We start from the raw sequence: 27,258 nt of genomic DNA, 5'->3' as shown, positions 1-27,258 counted from the left end.
CTCCATATGAAAAATCTATGTCTACATTTTTTAAGTCCCTCTTCTTTGTTTTAATGTTGTCATTTTTTACATATTTACATCTGTTTCCCTATTTTCAGTGTTTCAGCTTTGATCTACTTTGGTGACTTCCCTATCTGGCTTGATATCTGGTTGCTCTAACCTGTGTTCTAGTCTTGGGATGTTATCTGATGTTACTGATTTTCTAACCGGAGGACTCCCTTTAGTATTTCTTGTAATTTTGGTTTGGTTTTTGCAAATTCCCTAAACTTCTGTTTATCTGGAAATACCCTAATTTTGCCATCATATTTGAGAGACAGTTTTGCTGGATATATAATTCTTGGCTGGCAGTTTTTTTCCTTCGAGGTTTTACTATGTCATCCCATTGCCTTCTTGGCTGCATGGTTTCTGCTGAGTAGTCGGAGCTCATTCTTATTGACTCTCCTTTGTAGATGACTTTTCGTAGCCACTCTTAGAATACTCTATCTTTGGTTTTGGCAAGTTTGATTATAATATGTCTTGGTGACTTTCTTTTGGGATCTACCTTATGTTGGGTTCGATGAGCATCTTGGATAGCTATCTTGTCATCTTTCATGATATCAGGGAAGTTTTTTGCCAACAAATCTTCAACAATTCTCTCTGTATTTTCTGTTATCTCCCCCTGTTCTGGTACTCCAATCACTCTTAGTTTATTCCTCTTGATAGAGTCCCACATAATTCTTAGGGTTTCTTCATTTTTTTGAATCCTTTTATCTGACTTTTCCTCAAATAAGTTGGTGTCAAGTGTTTTATCTTCAATCTCACTAGTTCTGACTTCCATTGCCTCAATTCTGCTCCTATGACTTTTTATTGAGTTGTCTGATTCTGAAGTTTTATTGTTAATCTTCTGGATTTCTGATTGCTGTCTCTATGGATTCTTGCAGCTTGTTAAATCTGTCATTATGCTCTTCTCTAATCTTTTTAATTTCCTCTATTGCATGTTCTGCGTTTTGCTTAATTTCCTTCCTAATTTCTTGAAGAGTTTTGTATATTAATCTTTTGTATTCTGCCTCTAGTAATTCCAAGAAATTTTCCTCCTCTGGAAAATTTCCAGATTCTTTATTTTGGGAGCTTGCTGAAGGCATCATGCATTGCCTCTTTACGTGATTTGTTATTGACTGTTGTCTCCGAGCCATCAATAAGTTGTTATATTTATTTATTTTATGTTTGCTTACTGTGTCCTAGCTTCTTGTTTTCTTTTGATATGCCCAAATAGGCTACTCATAGGAGACAGTTTGATTACTGGCACCTTTGAAGCTCTAATGTCCTGTCACCAGGTGGTTAGATCTGTTACTAGGTATGTGAGCTCAGGAGTCTGCCCTCTCCTCCTGTATGTATTCAGCTCAGGTGCACAGGTAGATAGCCACCAAGTGTGTGGTGCATGCTCTCACTTACAGTCCTAGAAAGGCATGTGCGATTTGTGTAGGCCCAGGCATCTGGCTGCAGCAGGGGGACACACTCTGAGCAAGGCAGGGGGTTGTCAGCCACCCATGAGTGTCCAGGAGGAAGGTGTGCCCCTGTTTCCTAGAGCACAAAGGTGGGTGGGTTTTGCAGCCAGACTATAAGCACCTAATGCTGTTGGCTGTAAGGACTGGGGAGCACCTCTTATTCATGGGCCCCTATTGCAGATGGTGAGGTGGAGTGGATGGAGCCACCATCCTCAGGCTCCTGATGTGGGTAGGTGACCCTGTTTAGTAGAGCAGTGTCAAATGTCAAGATCCTGCCACTTCACAACTGAAACAGTTGAAGTTATAGTTCCAGTATATACCCGTTGTACTGCGGTAATGAGGGCCTAAGCTGTTCAGATGGACCCACACAAGTCTATGCAGGGGGAAAGGCACTCAAAGTCCATGGATCCTTTATGCCTGTGCCTAGCCAAAGGAGCTGTGCCTACCCTGGGTTCCTGGCTTAGGGGAGCCGGCAGTTTATTTTTTCCCGTTTTTTAATTTGTTCACTCTCCAAGGCAGGAAGAGTGGCTCCCGGCGTGTGACGGATCCTACTTCTGGCCCAGGGAACTCGGCAATTGCTGAAGCTGGTCCAGGACCCAGTGCAGAGCAGGGAGCAGGGAGGTAAATGGGAGAGAGGTTTTTCCCTAAGGAGAGTGTTTTTGATCCACGTGGCAGGCCATACACAAGTAGTTATCTTTCGCCGATGAGGTATGCTTCTCACTGGTTCTGGGTGGCCGTGCAGACTATCTGGTGCTAGGTCCCTCCCAGTGCGGAAAACATGCCTCCTGAGCACCACCACTTGCCTGCCTCACCGCTCACCCATGAGCTGCTCAGACTGAAGGGCTCAGGCTCTCGCCAGGTCAGGTATGGCAACTCCTCGCTGCTTCCAAACCATCTCTCCCTCTGCCTGCTGCTAAATTCAGTTCCTCAGCTCTGCCTTTGATGTTCAGGGCTCCCAGACTGCCATATATATTCGAATCACTTGTTTTTTCGGGTCTTTGTTGTAAGAGGGTCCACCAGAAGCATCTGACTGTTCCAAACCCTCTCTCCCTCCCCCTGCCACTAAATCCAGTTCCTCAACTCTTCCTTTGATGTTCAGGGCCCCCAGATTGCCATATATAATCCAATCACTTGTTTTTTCTGGTCTTTGTTGTAAGAGGGTCCACTGGAGGCAGCTGACTACTCCTCCATTTTGACCTTGCCTCCCAACACCTTCACCTCTGACCTGCTGTCTACAAATTTGGCATTTTCCCACTACCCCTTCAGGATTTCAGCTGTAGCTCAGGAGTCCTCAGAGCCCCCCTCACCTCTGACCTGCTGGTTCCCACTACTCCCTTTGGTAATTCTCTAGAACAACTCAGAGAACTCCTGGAAAGTGCTACACAGGCAGTTCTTGGGTTAGGAAAAAGATCTGTTCCTTTGTCTTTAAGTAGAATTTGGAGCTAAGTTAGAACAGGTGCATACTTATTTAGCCTTACTTTACGCAAGAAAAGGCTCGAAGACTTTTCAATGATTATAAGCTGCCGTGCAGCAAGTGAGGGTGATTGTGATGAAGAATTTGTTGTGAATAGCAGTTGGTTCAAATGTTTCAGAATGGGGGCAAATTTACATAACATCAAAGGGCAAGTATGATTTGTCTGTAATTTGGACATTCATAACCCGAGGACTGCCTGTACTTACTATTACAGTTTTATTATAGGAAAAAGGATAAAAATGAACAGATACATAGGGCAAGGACCCATAGGAGGGTTCCCAAGGTGGAGCTCCCATGTCCCAAAAAAGACATGCTAGCCTTCCATGTGCATTGATGTTTTTCACCAACCAGGATGCCCATGAAGCTTTTGTGTCCAGTCTTTATTGGAGCCTCATGATATACTCCTGATTTTTTGAATCATGTTCCTCGCCACTCCCTGAGGTCAGCTGATATCACTTGGTGGTCTTTCTAGAATGGGCAGTCCCCACCTTAGTTACCTCATTAGCATAAATCATCAGGTGTGGTCTGGAGGCCTCATCAAAGGCACTTCAATTACTGGGGAATTTCCAAGGTTTTAGAGAATATCTCTCAAGAACCAAGGACAAACATCAAATCCTCTGGGAAAGTTAATTTTAAACCCTAAACGACTGTTCACAATTTTTTAACTATTCTTTATAAGACGTCAGAGAGTTGGCCCCAAAGGCAACTACAGTGTAAACTTGCAATCTAAATCAATCAGTATACTGTCAAGACTCAATAAATGCAAAATAGCTAAAGTCTGAAATAAGGCAAAGTGAGACTGCCAGAGGCACTTCTCCTAGGTTATATTAAATAAGAACTCTTAGACCCAAGCTCAGTGGCCACCTCCTCCTATGTTCGCCAGAATTATCCTTTTTGGTGCAAATGTTTATATATAGTATATAAATGTTACGATTACTTTGACTAAAAGGAGTCTAGGCATACCTGAGTGAGGGACACAGCAAAGTGCTTCAGAGAATCAGCTCAAAAGTCTGACAAACCAGGCTGAAAGGCTTTTCTTCCCTCTTACTAGTTGTGTGATCTTAGAGAATTTATTTAACTTTTCTATGTCTCAGTGTTCTCGTATGTGAAATGGAGATAATAACAGTACCTACCCTCAATGCTGCTTTGAGAATTAACCACAATAATATATTTAATGCACCTAGCACAGTAAACCTAATAACTGTTGATTATTACAATTTATTATTGTCATTACTGGCATTAACATGCCTTTGTGCACAGGCAGAGGGACCTAAATTGTAAATTGTGGATGAAAGTACAAAAGGCCAAAGCACATATTAGAGGTCAAAATTTTATAAGGCTTATTAATTTTTGAACTCTATTTTACAAACCTGATTGAAAATTATCTGGGAAACATATAACCTCAGTCCAAAGAAGACCGTGTCTATATGCCCCACTTTTTGTATGATCATAAATATTACCTGCAAATTCTAGTGGTCATCATAACTTATTCAGAGCAGTTCCAGTACTGACAATGCATTATAATCAATCACATTCTTCTACCTGCACCTAAAAGGTGAAACCATATATTTAAAAAAAAAAAAAAAAAAAAAACAGACAATCTAGAGTTAGTTTTGACACTTTAATTCACCAATATTGTTTCCCCCTCACATCCACACACAGGCATTCTCCCATAAAGCACCAAAGATTAATCAAACAAGATCAATAAATATTCACTGTTCAATAAATGAGTCCATGGTTGTGTTAATATTATAAGGAAGACATCATTTAGAAAGAAGCAATAGAAAGGGCTGACACAAGAAACCACTGATCCCACTTACATGAAATATCTAGAATAGGCAAATAATAGTATAGAGACCAAAGTTTACTAGTGGTTACCAGGGGTTGGTGAAAGGGGGAAGAGGTAGTCATTGCTTAGGGGGCACTGAGCTCCTGTTAAGGGTGATAGAAAAATTTGGAAATGAATAGTGGTGATGGTTGTACATTATGATGAATGTAACTAATGTCACTGAACCTACACATGTAAAATATACTGAAATGATAAATGCCTTTTCATATAGATATAACCAAACCAAAAACGAAACCTGTTGCCGTCATGTCAATTCCGACTCATAGCAACCCTACAGGACAGAGTAGAACTGCCCCCTGGGGTTTCCAAGGAGAGGATGGTGGATTCAAACTGCCAACTTTTTGGTTAGCAGTTGTAGCTTTTAACCACTGCATCACCACGTCCCCTGTATAGATATACTTACCACAATTAAAAAAAGAAAAAAAAAAAAAAACTCCTAGAGAGCAAGGCTACCTGACTCCCTGGATTTACTTAAAGAAACCTAGTCAGTCTCCTCACCAGGACCAAAGGAATATGGAGGCATAGATTTGAGATTACTAGTCAGTAATTCCACTCATTTTCTCAATTTCCCCCAATTCATAACAGCAGAGGGGAGGTCTGGGTGACAGAAGTGGATAAAAGCAACTCTGAAGGATCTTAAGATGCCAGATAAAATGATAACTGTTTTATAATTATCTGAAAACGCAAAGATCCCTCGTAAGTATTTTCCTGGCTAAATTTACACATTCTACCAGCCAAGGAGATCTGGCAGGGTCTAAGGTAGTATCTCTGAGAGTAAAGACAAAAACTTGATACAAGGTTTCAGAAAATGTTCCACTCCATTGGTACCAAAAGGAAAGCATGGTACTAGACCACCAAAGAAAACTGGAATTTATTGATCACAGAGTCCTTTATTGAGCTTACAGTATTATAAGCAAATCACATTCTATCGACTATTCAAATTCTAGCACTGTCCCATAACATTAGTATCCTCATATGTAAAATTAGAAGAATAATAATGCCTACCTTCACAGATTTGTTGTAACAATTCAGTGAGTTAACATCTATAAATAAGTTAGAACAGTGGGTAGCTTACAAAAATTATTATTAATGTTATTGTTGTTATCATGTCGGTTAATGTACTTTGTTTCCATATAAGCAGCAATTCTTTCTTAGACATCATCCCTTTTTTTTGAAAGTACGTCTCATTCCATTACCTATATACGTGTAATATGCTCAAGATTCATGATAGGGTAAAGAAAGGTAAGTTTCCTTCCCATCTTAAACATCATGGTTTTATTCTACATCCCATCTGCTGTCTGTGATAAGGAGGCACTTCTGGGGTTTCTAAGATTATGTCACTTTTCATCATGTCACTTCCATCTCACCACTTTTCATCTCAAACCACACATTGTCTATGGACTGACCGAAAGCTAGATGCTAAAATAGTTCACTTTTAATAGTTTTATGGTTGGGGGAGAAAAAAAGCTAGAAACATATAATCATCCATTTGAGACTAGCATGATTTTAAAAATCATAATTTACAGTCATTTTATTTTACATATGACTAGTGAGGCCCAGAGATATTAACTTGGCTGAGGACACAGACCACTAGTGGGGGACCCACTATTGCACAGTATGCATGAAGACCTACCACAGGATGTCAAATGTCCCCAAAGCATGTGCTGGTGTATGCACTGCAGCAGCACTGGTCTTTTTAAATGCCTATTATCTCAAATATCTATTCCTACTCTTCCAACTTGGGAGTAAGTGGTACCACTTAGTATTTCATACCAGTCAGAGTTCAGAAACATCCTTTAGAGCATTTTACTTCTAAGTGGAATCATATTGGTATGAAAGAGTTAACACGCTTCCCAAACAAGTACCTAGGTTACCAAAAAGGAGTCCCTTTTAAAAACAGGAAAAGAAATATAATTCATGGGTCTGTATCTAAAATTGGAGCAGGTCTACATGCTTCCACAAAGTCTCTGAAATCATCTCTTTTTATAGCATCCTTCAAAAATTGATGTACAAAAAGAAAATGCAGAGTCAGTAATGATGATTCAACTATATTCCATATAGTCTATTTAATAAGGAAGAGAAGAATGTAATCCATTTTAGAAAAAAATGTTATTAAAAAGTGACTTTTTAAAGTTTGATATTTAGAGGTGAATTATGGTAGCCAACTTTCTATGGAAAAATTCCAATCAGTTGCCTGCAAGTGCCTCAAATTCAACATATCCAAAATTAACTCAATGTCCACCCTCAAATCATCTCCTCCTACATTCTCCCCTTACTCAGGAAATGGGATCAAATACTGCCCTGAGAGAAACCTAAGACTTGTTCTTGACATTTCCATTGCCTATATCCAACAGAGCCAGTTAAGCATCCAGCTTTCTTACTTCCATATGGTAAATACCTCTTGATTCCACCCACTTCTCTCACAACTCACTGCCACTTCCATGGTGTAAGCAGCCATCGCCACCCACATGGAATACATGGAATACTGCCACAGCCTCCTACCCAGACTCCCTGAAGAGCCTGGCTCTTCTTCAATCCATTCTCCACATTGTATCCACACTGGTGTTAGGAAAACACAAATCTGATCATGCCTGCCTCTGCGTGTTAAACCCACTCAGGGGCTTGCCACTTTTTTAATACATTCAGCAATTCTTATTCATTCATTTCAACTTCTTCAATAATTTCATAAACACATCCAAACCAAATCTAGGACCCTGGTGATGGCCCACATTCAATCACACTGTTCACCCCCATTTCATTCCCCTGTCTCCTAATACACGACAATCAAAACTCTAAAACCTATGTTCATAATTAACTTTACTTTCTTTTTATAAAATCTTATTGCATCTCTGTATATTCCCAATATATATATATTTTTTATTTTACTCATTTTTTATTTTTTCAAACAGTATCATATTATGTATAATCTTTGAGGAACATAACATTACCCTTACTATTATACTGTTCAAGATTCATTCATATCAGTGCAAGTTACTATAGTTCATTCATTTTGGCTGTTACATAATATTCCCTTGCACAGTTCATTCATCAACATTTCCATTGATGGGTGTGATAGTTAATGTTATGTGTCAATTTGGCTAGGCCATAATTCTCAGTATTATGTAACTGTTCTCCATTTTTTGATCTGATGTAATTATCCTCCATTTTGAGATATAATGTAATCACCTCCATGATGTGTGGCCTGCACCCAGTATACATATGGACATTTTGGCAAAGTTCACTTGCTTGTTCTGGATCCTGTTCCCTGCCTGTGATCATCTGACCTCCAGTTCTTGAAACCTGAGCCAGCAGCTTGTTGTCTGACCTGCCAACTTTGGGATTCACCACCTCTGCAGCCCTGTGAGCCAGCAGTCTGTCACCTGATCTGTCAACTTTGGGATTCACCATCTCCACGGCCCTGTAAGCCAGTAGCCTGTTGCCTGACCTGTTGACTTTGGGATTCGCCAGCTTCCGCAAATGTGTGAGCCAGCAGCCTGTCAACTGATCTGTCAACTTTGGGATTCACCAGTGTCTGCAACCCTGTGAGCCAGCAGCCAACTGTCTGACCTGATGATTCTGAGTTCATCAGCCTCTGCAACTATGTGAGTCAGGAGAAGTCTCCAGCCAATCCCTGACCCATGGACTTTGGGACTTGTCGGCCTCCACAACCATGTGAGCCATTTTCTTGAGATCAATCTCCCTCTCTCTCTCTCTATCAATCTATACACTTCACTAGTTTTGCTTCTCTAGAGAACCCAGCCTAAGACATTTGGTACTGAGAGTGGTTCTAGAGAAACAAAATTGTAAGGTGAGTTTTCTAAATTGATTCTCATGTCTGACTACTCTTAAAGACACTGATGACTCTGACTCCAGTGGCAGAGGATGCTATTAATCCATGGAATAAGGTGGCGATATTAATACGCAAAATAACACCACCAACAGATCACATATTGGTAAGAGGCAAGGTTCTGGGTGATCACGTTTGATACTTTCCTATAATTGTGTCAGAATGAGAAGCATAGAGTAGGTTGGTCCTACTTTCACTAGACAAAGTGGTGAAGAAAGAGATGAGCTCAGGGCTTCATAGATACAGCTCAAGTGCTACATAAAAGACCTCAAAGTTGACACTTGTGCCCTGAAAGAAAGCCTTATGTCTTGTAGTAACAGAGCCGATATTGCCAAAAATCTAACCCATAGTCTTATCATAAGAGTGGCTGAATTACAATGCAAGTTAAATTCCCAACCCTGAATAGTAGCTGAAGTTCAAGTAAGGGCATTGATTGGGAAGAAATGGGATCCTGAAACTTGGAATGGGGACATATAGGCAGACAATCACAAAGCTGGGGACACTGAGCCCCTAAGTTTCATTGAGTCACTCCTGCCAACAGAACCAGCATTCCCATTTGAAGAGAATACTCCATATCTGTCTGCTAAGCCAACTTCCCCAGTAAAACCATTATCCCTTCCAACCCCATCTGATGAGGTTAACCTAGCTGTACCTGAAGAGACTTCATCTGGGATAACCCCAGGGGCAGTGACTGGGGCGTTGCCTGGCTCATCCATGAGGTAGATGCCTTACAAGACATCGCTGAATACCACCACCTATTCCACCTATTTTTGCTTCTAGACCTGTAACTAGTCCCAACAAGTCCCAAAAGGTGAAGTACAAAGTGTGACCCAGAAGGAGGTATGCTACACTCCAAAAGAACTGCTTGACTTTTCTAATATGTACAAACAGAAATTTGGCAAACATACGTGGGAATGGCTATTAAGGGTGTGGGATAATGGAGCAACGAACATAAAGTTGGATCTGTCGAGTTTGTTGATATGGGCCCACTAAGTATAAGTCCTTCATTCAATGTTTCAGCTTGAGAGGTTAGAAAAGGATCTAATAGTTTAGTTGGTTCACTAAAGAATGGATTAAGCGGTGGCCTACACTAAATAAAGATGGAGTACAAATCTGCCTTGGTATACGGTAGAAGAAGGTATTCGAAGGCTTAGGGAAATTGGCATGGTAAAGTAGATTTATCAGGTTAGACCCACAGACCCACATATGGAGTGGCCAGAGGACACACATTTTACCGCTACAGTGAGGAATAAATATGTGAAGGGAGCCCCAGCATCCTTGAAGACTGCTATGACTGCTATTTTATGTAAGTCAGATTTGACAGTGGGAACTGCCCAAACTGAATTAAGACATCCAGCTACAATGGGGTGATTGGACCTTGTCGTGGTAGGGGCCAAGTGGCAGCACTTGATCAACAAAGAGAAGGTAGGCGTGGTTACCGTAATAGACAGCAGAGTCAAAGCAGTAATCAGAATAGTCTGACTCAGATGGACTTATGGCATTGCCTACTTAGTCATGATGTTCCTACGAGTGAAACAGATGGGAAACCTACTATTTACTTGATCTGTACAAGTGGATGAATTCTAGGTCAACTGAATGGCAGTCTAACTAGAACTGCCAGAATAGAGAGTAACAGCCCCTCAGTCAATTCCCATACCTGAGCCTGTTTACAGACCTCAACCCCTAGACTGAAGGGGAGCCTGGGTCCTCCTGAGGAAGGACCCTACTATACTGTCAAAAATTTATATTGTTAATCTTTCTCCCAGCCTTTCCCAAAAGGATCTATGGCGTTTTACGAGAGTGACTGTTCATTGGGGAAACTAAAATAATCAGAATTTGGGGATTACTGGATATTGGCTCTGAATTGACACTAAGCCCAGGAAATCCAAAATGTCACTGTGGCCCACTAGTCAGAATAGGGGTATACAGATGTCAGGTTATTAACAGAGTTTTGGCTCAGGTTCGGCTCACAGTGGGTCCAGTGGGTACTTGAACCCACCCTGTAGTGATTTCCCAGTTCCAGAATGCATAATTGGAAGAGATACACTCTGCAACTGGCAGAACCCCCACAATGGATCCCTGACAAGTGGAGTAAGGGCTATTATGGTAAAAAAAAAAAAAAAAAAAAGACAGTGGAAGCCATCAGAATAGCCTCTGCATAGGAAAATAGTAAAACAAAAGCAATACCACATTCTAGGAGGGACTGCAACGATTAAAGCCACCATCAAGGACTTGAAGGATGCAGGGGTGGTGATGCCACCACATCCCCATTCAACTCGCCTATCTGGCCTGTGGGGGAAAAAGAGACAGATCTTGGAGAATGACAGTGGATTATCGTAAACTTAACCAGGTGGTGACTCTAGCTGCAGCTGCTTTTCTAGGTGTAGTTTCATTGCTTTAGCAAATTAATACATCACCTGGTACCTGGTATGCAGCTATTGATCTGGCCAATGCCTTTGTCTTGATTCTGGTTACAAACAACACCAGAAGCAGTTTGCCTTCAGTTGCCAAGAATACCAATACACCTTCAGTGTCCTACCTCAAGCGTATAGCAACTCTCCAGCCCTGTGTCATAATTTAGTCCACAGAGAAACTGACCGTCTTTCCCTTCCATAAGACATACACTGTCCCATTACATTGATGACACTATGCTAATTGGACCTAGTAAAGAAGAAGCATCAGTGACTCTAGACTTATTGGTAAGACATTTGTGTGCTATACGGTGGGAAATTAATCCAACAAAATTCAGGCACCTTCTATCTCAGTGAAATTTCTAGGGGTCCAGTGGTGTAGGGCATGTCAAGATATTCCTTCCAAAGTGAAGGATAAGTTATTGCATCTGACCCCTACCACAATCGAAAAGGAGGCACAATGCCTGATGGGCCTCTTTGGATTTTGGAGGCAATATATCCCTCATTTGGGTGTGACTCGAAAAGCTTCTAGTTTTGAATGGGGCCCAGAACAAGAGAAGCCTCTGCAACAGGTTCAGACTGCCATGCAACCACTCTGCCACTTGGGCCATATGACCCAGCTGATCCAATGTTGCTTGAAATGTCAGTGGCAGATAGAGATACTGTTTGGAGTCTTCGGCAGGCCCCTACTGATGAATCACGGTGCAGACTCTCAGGAGTTTGGAATAAAGCCCTGCCATTCTCTGCAGATAACTACTATCCTTTTGAGAAACAGCTTTTGGCTTGTTACTGGGCCTTAGGAGAGACTGAATGCTTAAGCATGAGACACCAAATCACTATGCACGCTGTGCTGCCTATCAGAACAGGGTATTGTCTGACTCACAGAGTCATAAAGTGAGACATGCACAGCAGCACTCCATCATTAAATGAAGTGGTATATACGAGATCAGGCCCAAGCAGGACCTGAAGGCAAAGGTAAGTCACATGAGGAAGTGGCCCAAATGCCAATGGTCTCCACTCTTGTCACATGACCTTCCCCTTCCCAGTCTGCACCTATGGCTTTATGGAGAGTTCCTTATGATCAACTGACTAAGGAAGAGAATACTAGTACCTGGTTTACAAATGGCTCTGTGCAATATGCAAGCACCACTTAAAAGTGGACATAGGCAGCACTGCAGCCCCTTTCTGGGACCTCCCTGAAGGACAGTGGTGAAGGGATATCCTCCCACTGGGCTGAACTTTGAGCAGTGCACCTGGTTGTTCACTTTGCATGGAAAGAGAAATGGCCAGATGTGCGACTGTATACTGATTCATGGGCTTTGGCCAATGGTTTGGCTGGATGGTCAGGGACTTGGAAGGCATATGACAGGAAAACTGGTGACAAGGAGGTATGGGGAAGATGTGGACAGATTCTCTGAATGGGGCAAAGAAGTGAAGATGTTTGTGTCTCATGTGAATACTCACCAAAGTGTGACCTCGGAGGGGGGACTTTAACAATCAAGTAGATAGGATGACACGTTCTGTGGAAACTAGTCATCCTCTTTCCCCATCCACTTCTGTCACTGCCCAATGGGCTGATGAACAAAGTGGCCATGGTGGCAGGCACCGAGGTTATGCACAGGCTCAGCAACATGGACTTCTACTCACCAAGGCCAACTTGGCTACAGCCACTGCTGAATGCCCAATCTGCTAGCAGCAGAAACCAAAACTGAGTCCCTGATATGGCACTATTTCTCAAGGTGATCAGCCAGCAAGCTGGCTGGTAGGTAAATTAGCAGGTAGATTACATTGGACCACTTCTATCCCAGAAAGGGCAGCGTTTCATTCATACTGGGATAGATACTTACTCTGGATACAGATTTGCCTTCCCTGCATGAAATGCCTCTGCCAAAGCTACCATCAGTGGACTCACAAAACTCTTTATTCACCATCACAGTATCCCACAAAGAATCACCTTGGATCAAGGGACCCACTTCACCCCAAATAAAGTATGGCAATGGGCCCATGATTATGGAATTCACTGGTCTTAGCATGTTCCCCATAATCATAAAGCAGCTGGCTTGATAAAACAATGGAATCGCCTTCCAAAGACGCAATTATGGCACCAGCTAGGTGGCAACACTTTTCAGGGTTGGAGCAATGTTCTCCAGGAAGCTGTATATGCTCTGTCATGGATTGAATTACGTCCCCCACAAAATGTGTGTATTAATTTGACTGGGCCATGATTCCTGTTATTGTGTGATTTTCGTATGTGTTATAAATCCTGCCTCTATGATGTTAATGAGGAGGATGGGCAGCATTTGTGTTCCTGAGGCAGGACTCAATCTATAAGATTGGATTATGTCTTGAGGTAATCTCTTTTGAGCTATAAAAGAGAGAAGTGAGCAGAGAGACGGGGACCTCATACCACCAAGAAAGCAGTGCCTGGAGCAGAGCCGGTCCTTTGGATCCAGGGTCCCCATGTGGAGAAGCTCCTAGTCCAGGGGAAGATTGATGAGAAGGCCGAGGGAGAGAGAAAGCCTTTCCCTGGAGCTGACGCCCTGAATTTGGACTTTTAGCCTACTTTACTGTGAGGAAATAAACTTGTCTTTGTTAAATACCATCATCCACTTGTGGTATTTCTGTTATAGCAGAACTAGACAACCAAGACATGCTCTAAACCAGCGTTCAATGTATGGTGCTGTTTCTCCCACAGCCAAGATTCACAGTTCCAGGAATAAAGGGGTAGAGATGGGAGTGGCACCACTCACTATTAACCCTAGTGACCCACTTGCAAAATTTTTGTCTCCTATCCCTACTACCCTATTCTCTGTAGGTCTAGAGGTGTAGTTCCAAAGGGAGGAATGCTCCCACCTGGAGACACAACATGGATTCCACTGAACTGGAAGTTAAGAATGGCACCCAGTCACTTTGGGCTGCTCCTGGCTCTAGATCAACAGGCAAAGAAGGGAGTTACCATATTGGCTGGTGTGACTGACCCTGACTACCAAGGTGGAATCAGATTGATGTTGCATAATGGAGGTAAAAAAGAGTATTTCTGGAATATAAGAGAGGGCATCTCTTAGTACTACCATGCCCTGTGATTAAAGTCAATGGAAAATTACAGCAACCCAATTCCAGCAATAACTACTGATGGCCCAGGCCCTTAAGGAATGAAAGTTTCGGTCACCCTACCAGGCAAAGAACCATGACTAGCTGAGGTGTTTGCTGAGGGTAAAGAGAATATAGAATGAGCAGTAGAAGAAGGTAGTTTTAAAGACCAGTTACGACCACATGACTGGTTGCAGAAACGAGGACTGTAATTCTTACAATGTTTGTTTCTTGTTTTATTATACATGTATGTGGGTGTACATGCGAATATTTCTTTCTTGTTTTATTATACATGTATGTGCGTGTGTACTTGACTATTTTTCTTGTTTTATTATACGTGTATGTATGTACACACACACACACACACACAGAGAGAGAGAGAGAGCAAACATTTTTGTTTTGTTCCCTCCCTTATCCCATCAATTATAAAATGTAAGATGTAAATGAGGCTAGCACGTTTTTGGTTTTTGGCTGTATGCATGCTAGTTGTATCATATTAGGTGCAAATATGACTTTATAATTGTTTTTATTTGAAGATTATGTCTAGTTTAAGGAGATATGTACAGGTGCCAAGTTGACATGAAGTAGATTGTGATAGTTAATGTTATGTGTCAACTTAGCTAGGCCATGATTCTCAGTATTATGTAATTCTTTTTTTGATCTGATATAATTATCTTCCGTTTTGTGATATAATGTAATCATCTCCATGATGTGATCTGATGTGATCAGCCAATTAGTTGTAAGAGGAGTTTCCCTGGGTGTGGCCTGCACCCAGTATATATATGGACATTCTGGCAAAACTCGCTTGCTCTGGATCCTGTTTCCAGCTTGTGATCATCTAACCTCCAGTTCTTGGGACTTCATCCAGAAGCTTGTGGTCTGAACTGCCTACTTTGGGATTCACCAGCTCTGCAGCCCTGTGAGCCAGCAGCCTGTCACCTGATCTGTCTGCCAACTTCTGGATTTTGCCAGTTTCTGCAGCCCTATAAGCCAGCAGCCTACCATCTGATATGCCGATTCTGGGTTTTTAAGCCCCTGAAACTGCATGAGTCAGGAGAAGCCTCCAACCGATGCCTGATCCTTGGACTTTGGGACTTTACCAGCCTCCACAACCAAGTGAGCCATTTCATTGAGATAAATACTTATACACACACACACACACACACACACACACACACACACACACACACACACAGACACAGTGAAGCATATCTATATATATAAATATAAATGTATATAATATATATTTATATACACATATACATACATAAGTGTATATATATATATATATATATATACACACTTCACAAGTTTTGCTTCTCTAGAGAACCTAGCCTAAGACAATGGGTCTGTGAGTTACTTCCAGATTTTACTTTTACAAACAGTAATGTTATGAACATACTTGCATATGTGGAAGAAATGTTGCTGGTTATGCCAAAGAGTGTTGGAAAATATATGAATGTTCAGATTTAAGAGATAATGAAAAATTGTTATCTGAAGTTATTACAAAAGTGCAACAACCATCACTAACAATTGGTATTATCAGTCTTTTTAATTTTTGCTGATTGAAAACATACAAATATCAATTGCAGCCTTCACTTGCATTTCCCTGATCACAACTGATGTTAAATACATCTCCATGTTTATCTGCCATATGTGTTTACTTTTTTATGAAGTATCTTTTCATGTTTGATGCCCACTTTTTTTTTTCAATTTGGGTTTTTTTATTAAAATTAGGGATTCTTTATGTACACTTGATACTAATCTGTCAGTTATGTGTTCTTTGAATATCTTTTACAGTTTGTAACATGTCTTTTTACTTTAAGTCATATTTGAATGAACCAAATTTCTCAATTTTAATATAGTAAAATTTATCAATATTTTCTTTTATAATCAGTGTGTCAACGTATTTGTCTTTTGTTTAAGAAAATGTTCCTTATCCCAAGGGCTTATATATACCTAATTTTTTTCTGTTAAAAGTTTAAAGTTTTGTTTTTGACATTTAAGTCTTTAATACTTCCAAAGTTTATCTTGGTTTATGACACCAATTTCATCTTTTTCATGTGTTTTAACATTTTATTTTCAGCTCCATTTATTAACCGCACCCTTTTCCCCACTGCTCTGTAGTACCTCTTCTGTCATATACTAAACGTACCAAACATGCGTGGGTTTATTTCTGGGGTGTCTCTTTCAATTCACTAGTAAATTTGTCAACTTTTGTGAATATACTACATAGTCTTAATTACTCTAGTTATATAAAACCCAATGTATTAGTTATGTAGTGCTGCTGTAGCAAAAATACTACAAACAGATGGCTTTAACAAACAAAGTTATTGTCTCACAGTTTAGGAAGCTAGAAGTCCAGATTCAGGTCACGAGCTCCAGGGGAAGGCTTTCTCTCTCTGCCAGGTCTGGGGTAAGGCCCTTGTATCCTTTCAACATCTGTGGGCCCGGCGTTCGTTGGAGATCTCCATGTGTCTTAGCATCAATCTTCCCGTGGGTCTAGTAGGTTCTCAGCACAAGGACCCCAGGTCCAAAGGACGTGCTCTGCTCCTGGCACTTCTTTCTTGGTAGTAGTGAGGCCACTCTCCTCTCTGCTCACTTCTCTCTCCTTTTATCTCTTGTAAGATAAAAGGTGTGATGCAAGCAAGGGTATGACTTATGTAAGGGTGTGACTTGAGTCACACACTCTTGAATGGCTATGACTCAAGAAGCACTTCACACTGATTCTGCCTCATTAACATATACAGGTTAGGATTTACAACACCTCACAAAATGGAGGATAATTACATCAGATCAAAAAATGGAGGGCAACTACACAATACTGGGAATCATGGCCTAGCCAAGTTGACACGTATTTTTGGGGGACACAATTCAATCCATGACATCTGATATCTGATACGTCACATTCCTACTCTGTATTTTTCTCCTTCAGAAGAATCCTGGGTGTTCTGGAATCTTTACCATTCTGTGAAAATTTTAATAGTTTCTTCTTCAACTAGCTATTTTCTACTTTTATCTTTTAGGTTTCAGCCTAAATGCCACAGTTTCTGTTAAGTTTTGTCTTATACTAGACCCACATTAAGGTGTTTAGAAATTGTTTAAAATGTAAAACTAGAAGAAATCTTTGAAAACACATAGTCTAAAATCTTTGTTTTAATAATGGAGACACACAGGTCCAAAAGGTCAACTTTTTTCATTCAAAAAGCCTTTCGTAGTAGATTTCAAATGTGAAAATGTCAGTTAACTGCACTTTGCACAGTATCTTCAGCCTGTAATAAATATATTATTTTAAATACAGGATACAGATTCCTAAATAAAGTAATATTCTGAAACAAGAAGTAACTTTAGAATTTTTTTTTAATCCTAAAGTCTTTTTTCCATTTATTCAAGACAAAAAAATTTTAAGCTACAACATTAAAAAAGTCTTAAAAATAAAGAGAATAAAGTTTAATGTTGCAATATAAGGACAAGGAAAAATTGTGATTTTTTTGCCTTGAATCAGTAAATCTCATATTTTCAGATTTACAACCTAGCATTAAGAACTTAAATCATCAAAATTCTACTTGCAGAAAAGTCTGACACAGTTTTGCTGAATCAGGTTATTACATTTTTTTGTGACCAATCTAGATGCCTCTATTCAAGAAATGACAAAGTGATCATTCCAAACTGATGTAATCCATCAAAATACATTTCCACTTTCAGCCAAGCAGCAACTCAACTGATTATAACAAAGAAGCAGAGAAGCTTGATTTATTCTGGGATTTTAACCAAAGATCAGCAAATCAATTCCTATGTTCATTTACCAAAAACGGATAGACTCATAAAGTTCTTCTCTCTGAATAATTGTAGGATAAGGGCATAAAAAATGCATATAAACTATCTAAATGAGTCGAGGCTCACTCGCTTCCAAAGTACTATTTCTCAATTCTTTGTACTAGTCAAAAACTACAGTGAGACAGTTAAGCACATTCTGAAAGGAAGACTAAGATACTCAGAGTTTCACCGATTGAGCCAGAGTACATTATGACAATCCAAAGCAAGCCCAGGATGTCTAAAATACTATTTGAACAAAAATTACTTTTTAAAAATGCTCTTCTGTGCTTCCCTAAACCTCATACAACTGGATAGTATCAACATAATTCTGTTTATTATCATATTTTTACTAATAATAACTTCAAAAATATCTATAACACCAAAAGCAAATTATATTCATTAAATAAATGAAAATCTCAGTTTAGTAATTCAGTTGCAATTTTCCAAAAGGTACAAGCATTTCAACTGGGACTCAGTTAAAGTTTACATTTTGTCCTATTTATGAAGAAAATTTTTGCTAAGCAGAGAATTAATGTTGTACGCCAGATTTCAAGCTACAAATGTTTAAGTTAATGAGAATAAAACTAATTTCAAGTACTCTTCACTACTTTAAAAAGCACCCACTTACTAGGAATATTTTAGAAATATAATTACACTTACAGATCTAGAAGTTAACAAAAAAGCATAGAGGAAACTATTTGGAATCACTCTGCAGGAAATTAATCTCTAGTCTTAAATGAATATAGCAGCATTTATATAAATCATTATTTTAGGATTTCTTTCTTTAGAATTCACTCTTACCTAGTCATTGAAACTGGTTCCCAATGGAGGGAAATACTGAGTTAAAGTGGCTTTATAATATACTTGAAATTATCATTTGCACTTAAAGTAGGGTAACAAACTGGTGGCCCACATGTTGAATCCAGCCACCAACATGTGTTTTGTTTAAAAAATTTTTTTTTTTTTTTTGTATTTGAAAGTCTTTAGAAGTGTCATGCACATTCTAATTTGCTACAGTCTCCATTTGTCTTGCACTTATAGGCTTTTCACTTTTATATTATTTGCTTGATGTCTAAAAACTCTGGACTTCTGTGAGCCTAGACTTAAAATTCTGTCCAGTGTTCACCAAATTAGTTCCCTTATAGCCACAAAATGGAATTATTAGAATTGGAAGGTACCTTAGAGGTTAGCTAATTTCCCTTATTTCTTCAGACAAGACACCTGAGGCCAAGAAAAGTTGCTGGCCCCATGGTTAAATGTACATTAATAAATCTGCCAAATGCTCTTCTAACTCAATAAGCGGAAACAACTCTTAAAGTTTCATATTTTGTCAAGAGTCACTACCCTTCTCATCTCTAGAAAAATACATTCACTTCCTCAGCACTTACCCCTCAGCGCAGGGAGCAGGGATCTCTCTTTCTTGTCATCGCATTTGTTACATTCACTGAAGTAGAGGAGTAAGAAGACATCAACGAGAACCCACATCAGTGAAGTGGCTAAAACCACCTTGCAGTAAACAAATCTCCTCATGTCTTTCCTTAATTTCTAGTTAACACACAAATCGAAAACAGACGCGACTATGGTAAATCCAAGCCACAGACTTGAACTCCAGAATGAAAGCACGATGCATCCCACTGTAAATAAAAAAAAAAAAAAAGGAAATTTCATTTATTATACAGTGTTCGTTTTGCATAAAGGAGATATAATATGAAATATATGACACTTAATGTTCCCATATAAATAATCACTCACGCCTTAAAATCTAGAATTAAAAGGCCACGTATATAAAAGTTGTAAGCACACCAAGTGGCTAAAATTCTAATATCTAATCTCAGATCTGCCACTACCCTGTTGGGCCCTTGACAAAGCATTTGATTTCTTCAAGTTGTATCATCTTTACCTTAAAGTTCTGTCATAATATTCTTTACAGCATCAGGTTGTCAAATAGTGCAGCCCTAAATTTACCATGAATCACACTTCTGAAGAGCCAATAATGCTGAAATCAAAATTATCTGTGGATACCATATATTGTAGTTGACTAAGAGTTGGCCTTCAGAGACAACAGACATGGGTCTGTCTACTTCCTAGCTGTGAAAGCTTTTCTAAGCCTCAATTTTCTCATCTGTAAAAGGAGGCTAATAATGCCAAACCTAAAGATTATCTATGAGGATTAAGTATGATAGCGCTTGTAAAACATCTTGAAGAACGCATAGTTATTAAGATATAAAACAGAAAAAAACAAAACTTTCTTAGACTCTCGAATAGGCAATTTCATGAAATAAGTCAACAGTTATTTAGCTTTAAAAGGCCCATCTGGTCTGCACAGAAAGCATCCACAACAGATGTGTATTCTAGAATAGATAGCATACATTCAAACAATTTAGCAGAGGAGAAACAACATATTAGTGCAAAGCAACTTAAAATAACCAGAGCAAGAGTTCTAAAGAGTGTAACAAAGACATGTGCACCACTATTTCAGATATGGCCAAAAGTAAATATAGAATTAATGCTATATGCATATTTGTATTATTTGCAATATATTGAACAATAACTACCTGGTTAACTAGCTTCTATCTAGACAATACATACATCAGATCAAAACTAATTTCATATCATTTGCTACATTTGAAATTATATCAAATGAATTATAAATTTATTGATATGAACAAGGTAAGTAACGTATTTTTGGCGGAACTATCTGGGAAGAACTGCTATTAAATATAGAGAGACTGGGGATCTTTCATAAACATTTGTCTCAAAATAAACACATCGAAGTACAATTTGCTGAGGCAGAAGCTCTTTAAATTAATGGCAGCTGACTTACCATCATGAAGCAACACAAAAGCTGTTGCCTGTTGTAGCCTATCCAGATTAGCAAGAAATTCAAAATTCATAGAAACTGACAATTAACAAAATTATTATAACAAAGTCTATTTTCCATTTCTACATTAGATTTATGATCACTGAGAACATAATTTTCTTTTTTTAAAACAAAGTGAGGACCAAAATGTGCAAATCCATGATACTTGGAGTTTGTTGCTTCTTTGTTGTTTTTCTTTAAAAAATGTGGCATGCTAGAGGGTACGGCCCCCAGAAACCCTTTTAGCTCAGTGGTGAAGTCATCTCTGAGGTTCACCGTTCAGCCTGGGAGTGGACAGCCCCATAAAACCAAATGGGACTAATGAGGTACAGTAGTCCAGGGACAAGTGCCAGAAGGCAGAAGGGGACAAGGAAGCTGGTGATAAGGAACCCAAGGTTCAGTAAGGATAGTGTTGACGTGTTGCGAGGTTGTTAACCATTGTCATAGGGCAACATGTATACTAACTGTTAAATGAGAAACTATTTTGTTCTGTAAGTCTTCATCTTAAGTGAGAATAGCAGCACAATTGGAAGAGCGTAGTCGACGTGCATGTAGAAATTTTTCAAACGGTGTATCTTTGGCTATGTATATTTTCACCAGAAAAAAAAAAAGTTGAGAAGGGAGAGGGTTGACATGTTGTGGAGTTGTTAACCAATGTCATAAAACAATATGTGTACTACTGTTTCATGAGAAACTATTTTTTCTGTAAGCCTTCACCTGAAGTACAATAAAAAAATTTTAAAAAAATAAAAATTAAAAAATAAAATAAAAAATGTGGCATGCTATTAACTAGTTTATTTTATTTCCCCTTGACTTTCTGTAAAAATTATAGCTAAATACTGGAACTCAGCCTCTAAACCTGATAACTAGGGAAGAATTTTCCCATATATATTTCCCATTACTTCATGCAAGCTTTATGAACTTGGTGTATGAAACTGTTCAAGCTGTCAAATTTTTCATCTTTCTTTGGTCCCAAGATGGAGTAGATCCTTTCAGTTTATTGTAGACAACATTCCATGGGAAAGTATACAGAATACTGTTAACAAATGACCATCCCCAGATTTTGGATGAACACCTTATAAATATCCTTGAAGGTATAAATAGCACCATTCTTGGCTCTGTCATCAAATGAAGAGGTGACCTAAGGTAGTCATTTTGCCTCTCTGTGCTTCATTTTCATTACTTATAACACATTTCCTGCCCTATCTACCTCACAAAGTATTGTGAAGCTTAAGCAAGATACAGAAGGAAAAAGCATTTTTTTAAAAAAATGAAGATATTATTCTAACAGAAAATCTGAAATTACTTAAATTATTTAACAATGAAGATTAAAATGTCTTAAGTCAATTTTTAATAAGAGTCTAATAGTTGAGGTTATTGTGAATTTAATTTAAACTATAGTTATCATAGAAAGTCTGAATCATCTTATTGCTACTTCAAGCATTATTCAAATTATTCTAACTTCATAGCCTGCTGGATCTGTATATCAAGACATTAACACGGTGAAAAGCCTAACTTTCCTATTTTATGTTATCAAAACTAGGTTGATGTTTGCATTTTCTTACTTATGAAACAGGCTTTCCTTATATATTTCAAATTTCTAATTCTTTACCTGCACCTCTACCCTGAAAACAGTATGTTTTATCATTTGCAAGGATCTTAACCTCTAGCTCTTGTGAAACAGAAATGTAATGTATCCTGTTCTAATACTCTGTTTCTCATGAGAACAAAACTGATTGAGCAGAAGGATGGTGCAATACACATAGTAACACTAACCAACATATGCACAGTTGGTGGCCCAGGTTTATTTAAGAGAACCTGCATCCATATTATGTTTTTATTCCAGTAAGCCCCTATTTATTTGCAAATACTGTTCTGTTTGTCAAGCAGTCAGGAAATCCAACAAATTCTGTAACGTCGCTGGTTTGCCAGGCCCACATGGAGCATGACCGACTTGCATAAACTAGAGGTACTCCTATGCAAAACTACAATCCCTTTCTAATTGATTCAAAAATCTTTTGAGGACAGATATTTCTCTCTTTAAAAATGCTTCTCTAGATAGAAGAACTAGAAAATTAAGTACCATCTCCCATCTTGCTAGTCATGTTACCTTTCTCTTTTCTTCTTGCCCACTAAATGATGATATCAGCTACATATTCTATGTTAGAGGATTTTTACTTGAACATATGTACCATTTTTCCTGCCTTTATCAAAGACTAATTTGAAAAATAAAAATGATAATAAAATAAAACCTAGATAAAGTTTAGGGTTTTAGTAACTATGTTTTTTAAAATAAGAAGAAAAAAAGTTTTTGTTTTTTGTTTTTAATTAGGAGGTTATCTCTAAAAAACCATAAACTTACCCAGTGAGTCTACTTGAGTTGCTACCAGACATATTTTTATCCGAAGTCATATATTTCCTTTTGTATAAAACTACATAATAGGTACAAATTTATTCAATCTCTTTTATGAGGCTGTACTTGAGGTTGCCAAAGGTCCTGGAAGCTAGGGTAAGACTACTGGTAGTGCTCCTAGAACTTTCAGGCACCCAACACCAACTATTTAAAAGGTTTTAAATAGCTCTGCAGGAAGGTCTGTGAGCTGATGACTGTACAATTTTGCAGAGTTTGGTTTATGGACTGACAAATCTAGTGAGTAAGCACCGAAAAAATGCTCTGAATTAGCTCGAAGCTGATTGATACGAAGACTGATCTTTGTATGAATGAAGATTAAGAATTAAGGTACACCAGGGAAATCCATTCACAGCCTAAACCCAAGGTTTAGCTGTAAAACCACACCACAAAACAAGATGCACTAAGAGACAAAGATGCAGACGAAGATAATGTTGAATGACCACTTTATGGGGAAAGATGGTGGAATAAAAACAAAAAATGTGCCCTCAATTGCATTTAACTAAGCCAAAAACCAAAAACCCAAGCCCACCGCCATCAAGTCAATTCCGACTCATAGTAACCCTACAGGACAGGGCAGAATATCCCCATAGGATTTCCAAGGCTATTATTTTTACAGAAGCAGACTGCACATCTTTCTCCCAAGGAGCAGCTGGTGGGTTCAAATGGCTGACCTTTTAGTTAGCAGCTGAGTGCTTTAACCACTGCACCACCAGGGCTCCTTACATTTAACTAAAGAAAGGTTGAATATTCATAACATTAAATTTGACTATTAGGAGGCAGCCTAACATAAGCTTTAAAAATAGATATTGCAGAACTACAACGTCATGATTTGAATCTGGGTTCCAACAATCACTAATTGTTAAGACTTTATTCAAGTTACTTAAGTGTTCTATGCCTCGGTTTCTCTATCCATAAAATGTGAATAACACTGACAGCTACCTCATAAGGCACATAACTGTTGAATGAATTAATACATGTAAAGCACTTATAACAGTGCCTGGCATATAGGAGAGGCTCAATATACGCCCTCTCCTCACTTATCGACACGGTTAGGTTCCAAAAATCAGGTCATTGTGCAAAATCAGTGTTATGCAAAAATGGAAGATGACCACATCAGATCACAAAATGGAGAATGACTACATCATTACATAACTGGCAAATTACATCATTACATAACTGCCAAACCACTGAGAATTATGGCCCAGCCAAGCTGACACATAATCTTAGCCATCAAAGCCAGCATTACCCTCGCCTCACACCTAAGCGTTGGTTACTGCCAGGCATAAATTGTTAATACACAAAATCGTTGCATAGTAGATTTTTAACTATTGTTGTAAATGTGAAATGTCAGCTAATGAGATCATCAATAAATGAGAAGGTGTATATTAGCTAGTAGTTGCAGTAGTAGTAGTAGTAGTAGTGGCAGTAATATTATCAACATGATCATCAAAAGAATGAGAAAAAATTTAAGGAATTCTATTTGTCTCCTCGCCCATCCTCCCAGAAGCAATGCATGTTCAGTGTGCGTGTGTTCAGGGGGTCAGAAGACAAGGTGAGCATCACAAAACAGAAATATTTAATAGATACAGTTACTGATGGGGTACGAGTTACACAAGGATTTACAACTGCTAAACCTCAGTGAACTGTACATTTAAGATCTGTGCATTTCACTATACCTCATATTTTAAAGGTAAAAACAAAATAAAAAATTTATGTAGGTATTTGTATGATTCCCTTATTTAACCAATTTTTGATTAATTAAGAAATTATAGTCACAATTGCATCAGATAAGAGGGCTTCCACCTAATTTGACCCCATTTCCTACCATTGTCCTCCCCTCCAGCCACATGGGTCTCCTTGCTATTTCTAAATATATCAATCACTGTCTCGCCTCAGGGTATGTACACTTACTGTTTTCTCTGCCCAGTGATGTGTTCATGACTCCATTTTCTTACTTCCTTCAAATTTTACTTCCTTCTTGCTCAAATGTCACATCAGTGAGAGCTTTCCTATCAATCTACATAAAACAGCACACATACTCTCATCACTCCCTATCTCCTCACTTCATTTTATTTTTCTTTTTAGCACTTAACATCTCCAACATATTATTTTGTTGTTGTTGTTTATGATTTGTCTCCCCTTCTTACATATTAAGCTGTATGGGAGCAGAATCTCACATCTCTTACATACGTCCTCTCTTACTCCAATATATTTAAGTTTTAAAACTACAACACTGGTTAAATCCCAATTTCTACTATTCCATTTCTACATTCGAGCAGCTGGACATGGCTGGGAACCACCACCACCCCAAATATGCTACCTGTTCCCATTTGTAATCTATGACCCCACACTACTCGTGGACCGTTAATGTTTTGCAGCAATTCTGCAACACTTCCTAGTCAAATCAATGTCCATCCCTCAGACAACAATTTTGCACCTTGTTTGCCTTCCTCATACTTCCATCTCCACGCTTGTCACTTTCAGTTTATCACTATGCTTCTAGATTTATCAGAGAAGACATAAACAATCCGAAGAAAATTTTGCATACTTCCATGTTGAATGAATCAACTTTCTTGTTTCTGTTACCACCACCTCTAAATCTGCAAGGCTAAGCGTTAAAATGGATGAGCTGGCCTTTTAAGGAGTGCAACATCCTCCACCCACATATTCAAGGATTTCACTGATAAACTTATGTCTCTTCTGCATCAGTTTTTCTTCTCTGATAAATCATTGCTATAAAGATACATACATGCTACATTAATCATCATCTTAAAATAATTTGACCTCACATCTGTCTTAAGCTACCCTCTATCTGCTAACCTTTAATGCAAAACTCCTGGAAAGAAATATGTATAATAACTGTGTACATATCCCTACCTTCCCATTCCCTCTTAACCCCAGCAGGCTTTAGTCCCTGCCACTATTAAGAACAGCTTGGAAAAAAATCTTGTACTTCTTTCTGACAACTCTTTCCTCTCACATTCCCTGTCTAACTATGCAGCAAATTTTGTTGGCTATACCTTCAGATTTGACCCACTTCTGACTCTTTCCACTGCTACAACTCTCGAAACTAACATCACCACCTTGAAATACTTCCTTAGCTGCTTTTTCTTAAAGAAAAAAAAAAACTTTTGTAGATACCATACCATACAACTCTACCATTGAGAATATATAATGCAATGGCTTTTAGTATAGTCACAGAGTTGCACATCCATCATTATAATCAATGTTAGAACATTTCCATTACCCCCAAAATAAAATGGTTCCCCTTTGTCATCACACGCAATTCTCCCATCATCCACTTTCCCAGCCCAAACGACCACTAATCTGTCTTTATTCTGGACATTTCATATAAATGCAATGATTACGTGACCCTTCATGACTGTCTCCTATCACTAGCATAATGTTTCATCCATGTTGTATCATGTACTAGTATTTCATTTATTTATTTTTATTGCCAAATAATATTTCATTGTATGGATATACCACTCTTTATTCATTTATTCATATCCACTCATCAGTTAATGGACATTTGAGTTGTTTCCATTTTTTGTCTGTTATGAATAATGCTTCTATGAGCATTTGTGTACAAGTTTTTTGTGTGGAAATATGTTTGCGAGCCCTAGTGGCACAGTGGTTAAAGTGATCCACTGCTAACCAAAAGGTCAGCAGTTGAAAACCACCAGCAGCTCCGTGGGGACCATGGTCTCGGGGAACATCTAGCTCATGGCATGACACAGCTTATAAAGACAATGCTCTACATTCTACCTTGGTGAGTAGTGTCTGGGGTCTTAAAAGCCTGTGAGCGGCCAACTAAAATACTCCACTGGTCTCATCCCTTCGGGAGCAAGGGAGAATGAAGAGAACAGGATACAAGGAAAAGATTAGTCAGAAGGACTAATTGTCCACAGCTACCAAGGCCTCCACTGGACTGAGTCCAGCACAGCTAGATGGTGCCCGGCTACCACCACTGACTGCTCTGACCAGGATCACAACAGAGGGTTCTGGACAGAG

General features: G+C 38.9%; 1 protein-coding gene across 1 annotated transcript in view; it reads right to left on the bottom strand.

The window, feature by feature from the left end:
• Positions 1-27,258, bottom strand: part of GALNT13 (polypeptide N-acetylgalactosaminyltransferase 13) — a 668,619-nt gene that overhangs the window by 553,202 nt on the left and 88,159 nt on the right. Inside the window, exon 3 of the mRNA XM_004375392.2 lies at positions 19,360-19,605. Within this exon, the coding sequence (XP_004375449.1) occupies positions 19,360-19,501 (142 nt within the window). The 5' untranslated portion in view covers positions 19,502-19,605. The remainder of the gene's footprint in view (positions 1-19,359; positions 19,606-27,258) is intronic.

This window comes from Trichechus manatus, unplaced genomic scaffold, assembly GCF_000243295.1.
Source record: "Trichechus manatus latirostris isolate Lorelei unplaced genomic scaffold, TriManLat1.0 scaffold00036, whole genome shotgun sequence".
NCBI lineage: Eukaryota > Metazoa > Chordata > Mammalia > Sirenia > Trichechidae > Trichechus > Trichechus manatus.
The sequence above is the reverse complement of the archived record's forward strand: the minus strand, read 5'-3'. Positions and strand labels throughout refer to the sequence as shown.